This window comes from Excalfactoria chinensis, chromosome 9, assembly GCF_039878825.1.
Source record: "Excalfactoria chinensis isolate bCotChi1 chromosome 9, bCotChi1.hap2, whole genome shotgun sequence".
Taxonomy (NCBI): Eukaryota; Metazoa; Chordata; class Aves; order Galliformes; family Phasianidae; genus Excalfactoria; species Excalfactoria chinensis.
This window is the reverse complement of record NC_092833.1, coordinates 10,359,692-10,366,063: the sequence shown is the minus strand read 5'-3', so window position 1 is coordinate 10,366,063 and position 6,372 is coordinate 10,359,692. Positions and strand designations below refer to the sequence as shown.

The window sequence follows — 6,372 nt, the reverse complement described above, 5'->3', positions numbered from 1 at the left end:
TGCAGAAGTAAAAGTTCTCCAAGAGCAACTTTGCTGGAAGAGAGTGCTCAAAAAGTGCCTCTGATTCACAGATGCCTGGCCAGCAATTCTAGCAGCACAAAGCAGAGTGAGGGCATAGCCCTGGCTGCCCCAAGTCTTGTTTCAGGCTTTAGGGCTGAGGAATCCTGTGTTTGCAGCCTCTTATGCTTCTCCAGCAACACCCTGAGTGTCCAGGGCAGGAACCCCAAAGGGAATAGGCCCAGGAGGAGCCACCCTCTGCAGACCCAACTCTCCCCATCTCATACTTGGATAAAGATAGGCAAGGCCAAATGTGGTGTCTCATTTGTTTTATTTCCCCTGGATTTAAACACAGCTCCAGTTATCTTCACAGCAACAAACCAGCCCCCGGGAGCAGCACAGACCAGGGCCAAGGGTGCAGAGCAAGAGCCAAGGCCTGGGTGGGGCACATAGGGGATAACAGACCCCATGGTTCTGCTCTTCAGCTGCCAACCACTTCTCCCCAGCTTCTCCTGGGGCTGTGTTCAACAGAGGGTGGGTAAGCAATTAGCAGGAGTCTTTTCTTGGGAAGCCAATCTGCTGAAGCACTTCAACAGCCTATTAGGGAGGGGAGGTGACGCCCAGAACCAAGAGCACATCAGTCGATTGGGGGCACTCGCAGTGTTCTCCCCTACAGGTGCAGCAGTTGAAGAGGTGGGGCAAATCATCCTTCCATCATCTTCCATGCAGTAACGATGTCTCTTCGGGATAAACAGTTGCCTAGTCTGTGAAGGGCACAGCAGGGGGTTGGAGCACGATGATCTTCAGGGTCCCTTCCAACCTAAGCCATCCACTGCTGCTAAGCCCTCAGTTCCCCTTCTCTTGCTTCTGAGGTCTCTCCATAAGACCAGCCTTGCCCATGGCCTTGTAGGCAGTGAGAGGAGGGGACAAGGCTGCACCTGGAGGGTTTGGGTGGACACAAGCTTTGAGAAGAGCAAAGCCAAATCCCCGCTGCCAGTTTTAAGCCCTAAAAATGGCAGTGCTGGCTGAGGGTAGCAAAAAGGCACTAAAAAGGCCCTGAGCCAAAGCAGAAGGGTGCAGAACTCTAACCAAGACGCTGGCAGTGCTTTCCGGAGCAGCACAGCTTGGTCTCCAGCCACAGATAGGCAGGGAAAAGGCAAGATCCATCAGCCCACCTGAGACATTTCTCTAGCAGAGGCTAAAGAGAAGCAGCTACTTTTGGCTGAGGAAGATAAAAGGGGGTCCTCCAAGGAGGTACAGCAGGGCTGAGTGGGTCCTGAGCAGTGCTCAGGAAGGACAGGGAACCCCAACAGCAAAGAGTTCAAGCAGGAGATGCTGGCACAGGGATGAGGGGGTCCCAGCGAGAGCTGTGCTAAATACAGAAGAGGCACTCCTGAAAACTCCACAATCATATTAACCTGTTAATTTATACAGCATCTCTGTACAAAAATAGAAAGGTTCTAATAAGATTAACAATATTAAATAAATATTTAATAGAAAAAGTCTTTGGCCTAGTTCATAGCTCATCCTTTGGGTTGATGTTCATTTCACTGGGTCCTAGGTGCTCCTGGTCCAACATGGCGATCACTTCATCTGCCTGGATTCGCTCCTGCAAGAAGGGAAGGGAAGAAACCACAAAGCAGAGCTTCAGTGCTCACCCAGCACAGCACACATCTCCTCTGAGGACCTGCAGTGCGTAAGGAGGGCAGCTTGGACACATACTGAGGATTTGCTGGACAGAATGAATCCAAGTCCCTGTTCACCTCAATACCTAACCTGCTCCTCCCTCCTGGTGCTGTGGTGGATGGGGCAGAGCTGACATACTGCAGGTCCCTTATCACCATCCATCTGGTCTTGATCATCTCCAGGCATGAGGCATCTACAACCTCTCTGAGCAGCCTGTGTCAGAGCTTCACTGTCACCTTTGTCAAAAATTTCCACCTAACATCGAATCTAGCTCTCCTCTCTTTTAGTTTAAAGCACTTCGCCCTTGTCTTATCAGTATCTACCCATGTAAAAGTTGTCTTCCCTCCTGCTTATAAGCTCCCTGTATCACCCACGTTGCTCTCGTTCATCGGCCTATTGGCCACTAGGTGTCAGGAGCGGACAGCCCCAGCCTTGCACACAGCCCTCCTGCACACAGCATTCCATGCAACATCCCAGCCCAGCCTGGACCATCCCCGGGTACCCATCAGAGAAAACTGCTCTGGGGGGTCTCCTAAGAGCCCCTCCCTCCTTTTGTCCTCGTGTCCCTGGTGGGATGGAAACAGACACAGTGGGACTGGAGACTAAGGATGCTCTGGATCCCTGCAGGATGCTGGCTGCCTGCTATCTCCTCCCTGCACTGCGATGGAGAGACTCACCAGTTCCCTGTAAAGCGGGTCCAAGGTAAACCACAGAGCCACAGCACACCGCTGGCCTTTGGTAACTGCCTTCACTCCGTGTGGGTTCTCACCACCCGACGAGAAGCTGACCATTCGTCCACACTTGGGCTTGATAGATGCCTGCAGGAAAACAGGCATTGAAGGTGGCACACACTGGCCATGTCTGGGATCCCTGTGTCCCAGGGCCCTGCTGGGTGTCTGGCTCCAGGACCACGTAGGGCTCCTGCATGGTGCAGCCTCTGAGCTGACTAGGAAATGCCCCAGCCAGGAAAGGGCACTGACTCACCGTCACTGTTTTGGCATCCATCTCAGTGAAAATGAATTCGCCGCCTTCAAAATCTGCATTCATATAGAGGAGGGCACTGGGGGAAGAAGCAGGAGAGCCCTGTGGAGATGACCGCTCTGGGTCTATCATCCTGATAGGGGGGGACAGCCCTCCCTGCTTCCTCTCACAGCAGCCAGAGCAATCTCACCCAAATACTGCTGGTTTGGAGCCACAGCTGAGAACCAGCAGATCACTCCTTGACCAGGGGACAAGTCTCAGAATGTCCCAAGTCACACCAGCTTCCACCCTTCATTTTGCACCAAAAAAAGCCTTAAAGACGTACAGTCCTGGAGGCCACACTGGGACCTCCTCACCCTCAAGTACTGCAGAGCTATCAACTCCAGCTTGCAGCTTAGCCATGATGTTTACTGCTGTTGGCTGTCACTTCTGCCAGTACTGGGACACACCAGCTTTAGGGTTTACAGACTTGCAGCAGCATGCCCATACATGGGGAGAAAGATGGGGACAGCTCTGTCCTTCCTACCTGTAGTCCCGAAAGGTGTAGGCAGGAGGCTCCTTCCAGCACTCATTGGCCTCAGGATCCAGGAGACAGTTGTCAGCATGGATGGGGTGGCTCAGGTCATTTCTCCTCTCCTGCTGGCCTAGGCAGGGCCATAGGGAGGAAGGGGGAAGAAGGGGTGGATGAAGTGGCAATGCCATGTTCTATGGTGTCTGTCATGGGGGCAGCCTGCCCTGGCTCCACTCCAGGTGGTGTTGACAAGCAAGAGGAACAAAGAAAATGTAGGGGAGAAAAGGCAAACCTGAGCAGTCAGGTTTGAACAGCTTTACTTGTTTGTTATTGATGGGAAGAGAGATGGAGAGCTGGGATGATAGAAAGGAAAAGGGACAGTGAGACAGGAAAGAGAAGAAAGAAAAGAGGAAAAGGTTGGAGACACAAACAGCAAGAGAAACCCCAGAAATGAGCTTTGGGTCAGCAGTGCCCATGCTACAGATGAGTGGCTTTGCCCAGCTCTTAGCCATCACTTTAAGCACCAGACAAAAAAAGAGAGAGATTCCCAGACTCATGTCCCCCACTTGCCATGCTGTCACTCCCCATGGGGGACTCAACACCAGCCCAGTGCCACCCCCAAGGCTCACCAGAGAGAGCAGTGCGGCACACCAGGTGCGTGTAGGAGAAGTAGAGTGTGGAGTTGAGCATGAAGTAGGACTCGACGATCCTGCGGGCCTTCTCGCTGATGTCGTAGAAGAGACGGGCACTCTTCAGTGGGACCCGGCCCTCATAGCCATACTGGGGGCAGGGACAAAGGGTGAGGAGTTAATGCCATGCCAGGCAGAGGGGCAAGGAGGGGAGAAATGGGAACTCTACCTTGAGGGCTTTGAGGACAGTGGCTCCTTCAAATCTCTCATTTGGAGTATGGGGAGAGGTTTTGCCCCGATAGCCATCTCCAGCCAACATGATCCCCTGTCAGGACAGACACAAACATGAGTGATTGTGAAGTAGTTTCTCAGGAGAGGTGGGGGAGAAATCTGCAACACAATCAACTGGGACTCTCTTCCCTAATCCCCCAGGATCAGCCCAAGGAGGACCAGCAGCTCCTGTGCTGGAGCTAAGGGTATATTATTGGGATAAGCATCTGACTGTTCTCTCCATCAGCATCACACCATTTGCAGTGCTCAGAAACAAGGGGCAAGCCCTGAACCTACCTGTAGGCAGACAGAACTCAGCTCTGACAAGCCAAACATTTTGGAGAGCATCAAATATTGGACACACAAGGCAGCCACATCTCCCATAGACACAATCCACTCACACTGGCCACCCTGTGAAGCTCCCGGCACTGCTCCTCTGAGATGACATTGTCCAGTAGCACTCGTTGGGTGCCATTCAACTGCTGTGAGTTGTAGACGAACTTCACATCACTGTAGAGAAGCGGACCCCCTGATGGAAAGAGAGACACAAAACAACCCTGCTGAACATGGCCTGGCCTTGCTGACATCTTGTACTGTGGCTGAGGGCCAGCTGAAGTCAGCCGGGTGTGCTTCCAGGGAAGCAGCTTTACAGCAGAGAGCAGAGCTTGGTCTCACATCAACAAGAAAAGAAACAGAAGCATTAGAAACACCCAGAGGTGAAATCAATTTGCTGCAAGAGTATCAGAGCCTTGCAAATGCATCCTGAAAATGCCAGAACCCAGCAGGACATAACGAGAGACATTGGCTAAGCTAGCTCTTCTGACCAGCCATTGCATTTCCTTTTGGAACTCCTGCTGGCTTGGCACACAAAGCCACTCTCTGCCCTTGTCCTCAGTGGAAGCAAACATCACTTGTGCTTGATCCCACTGGGGAATGTAACAGCCAGGGGACCCTGAGGACAATCTTTATCCCCTGTAGAGGCCACAGAACTGCCACAGTCACCCCTTCACTGCAACAATCCCTCACTCTTGTCTGGATCATGGGATCATTAAGGTTGGAAAAGACCACTAAGATCATCTTGTCCAACATGCAGCATCATTCCTCTTACTCAATTGCTCTCCAAATAAAGCCTTGGAAATGGGAACCAGGTGTTCCAGCTTTTATATAGATATATCTTCCCAATATTATAGTGAATTTGTATTGTTCAGTGTCATGTCACTTAACCCTTGAGTTTTAAAAGCAACATAATGATAACATTTCCTAACCTTGACTGCCCCTGAACCAAACAAGCCACAGGCCCAACACCAGAGCTCCTCTACCCTCCTGCAGTCATGTTCCATTCTGGTCTGCCACAACACATTAACCCATGGATCAGCCCTTGGCAACCATGTTCTCACTGTTCATTTAAAACAGGAGAGATGGATGGGGATTATTTAAAGCCTAGGCTGCTTTTCAAGAAGCCAGAGCACACTCCAGGACCTGTAGTGCATCATGACCTGGTGGGCTTTTACATTTCCTAAAGATAAAATTGCAATGGGGTGACTTTATTTTGGAAGAGAGCCACGGATCCAAGGCTGAGATCAAAGGATCCACATGTATGCTCTGTGAAAAAGAAACACCCCAAAGATACTGAGGAATTCTTTGGGCTTTTGCGAGTGAAGGAACTGACAGAAAAGGGGAAGAGGTGAAAAAGTTCCATATAAAATTGGAGCGCAACATTAAAGCGAGCCTTTCTTTTTCTCTTCTGACCTTTTCTTTTTCCAAGAGAAAAGAAAGGGAAACATAAAGCAGCAGGGTGGACAAAAATCCTTTCCTTTCTTTGAAACATCTCAGTTTTCTTTGTAAACTAAACCAGAAAGAATAAAAGCACAGCACAGAGAAAGACACGGTGAAATTATTTGGTTGCAAAGGCAAACAAACCAACAACTATAAATCAGCAAGCTCTTGGCTTAAGCAGCTCTTCAACATCCTCCTACTTTACGTGCATGGCTAAAGAAGGGAAAGTGACTCTGAACAAGATACTGAGCAGCAAGAGACAACTTGGGCTGCAAAAGCTGTGAATTTCCTCCATCCATTGGATTACAGAGAGGTTGAACTGCCAGCTGCTGTGGAGCTGGCCCACAAAACACCTCCTGGACTGAGATCCTGTTGTTTTGCAGTGAGGAACACACATTGGTATTTGGCCACAACCTAGTTTTCCTAAATTGTTACAAGGTTTCCCTCGTCTATTAGTAGAAGACATTATGGTATTTTCTGTGGCAGCTGAGAATGTGCTGAAATCAGTTGAAATCCCTGCGG

The 6,372-nt window shown here is 50.4% G+C and overlaps 1 protein-coding gene across 5 annotated transcripts in view; it reads right to left on the bottom strand.

Annotated features, from left to right (window-relative positions):
- Positions 1 to 1,466: 1,466 nt before the first annotated feature.
- P3H2 (prolyl 3-hydroxylase 2) overlaps positions 1,467 to 6,372 on the bottom strand; it is a 53,739-nt gene continuing 48,833 nt past the window's right edge. For 2 of the 5 annotated variants that reach the window (XM_072344866.1, XM_072344863.1), the window contains exons 9-15: positions 4,476 to 4,603; positions 4,034 to 4,129; positions 3,805 to 3,955; positions 3,191 to 3,308; positions 2,668 to 2,743; positions 2,361 to 2,501; positions 1,467 to 1,606 (exon numbers count right to left, since the gene is read on the bottom strand). In XM_072344866.1, the coding sequence (XP_072200967.1) occupies positions 1,514 to 1,606; positions 2,361 to 2,501; positions 2,668 to 2,743; positions 3,191 to 3,308; positions 3,805 to 3,955; positions 4,034 to 4,129; positions 4,476 to 4,603 (803 nt within the window). In that variant the 3' untranslated portion in view covers positions 1,467 to 1,513. Of the gene's footprint in view, positions 1,607 to 2,360; positions 2,502 to 2,667; positions 2,767 to 3,190; positions 3,309 to 3,346; positions 3,529 to 3,804; positions 3,956 to 4,033; positions 4,130 to 4,475; positions 4,604 to 6,372 lie in introns of those variants that run through there. The other 3 variants (XR_011904692.1, XM_072344864.1, XM_072344865.1) reach the window with 3 other exon arrangements.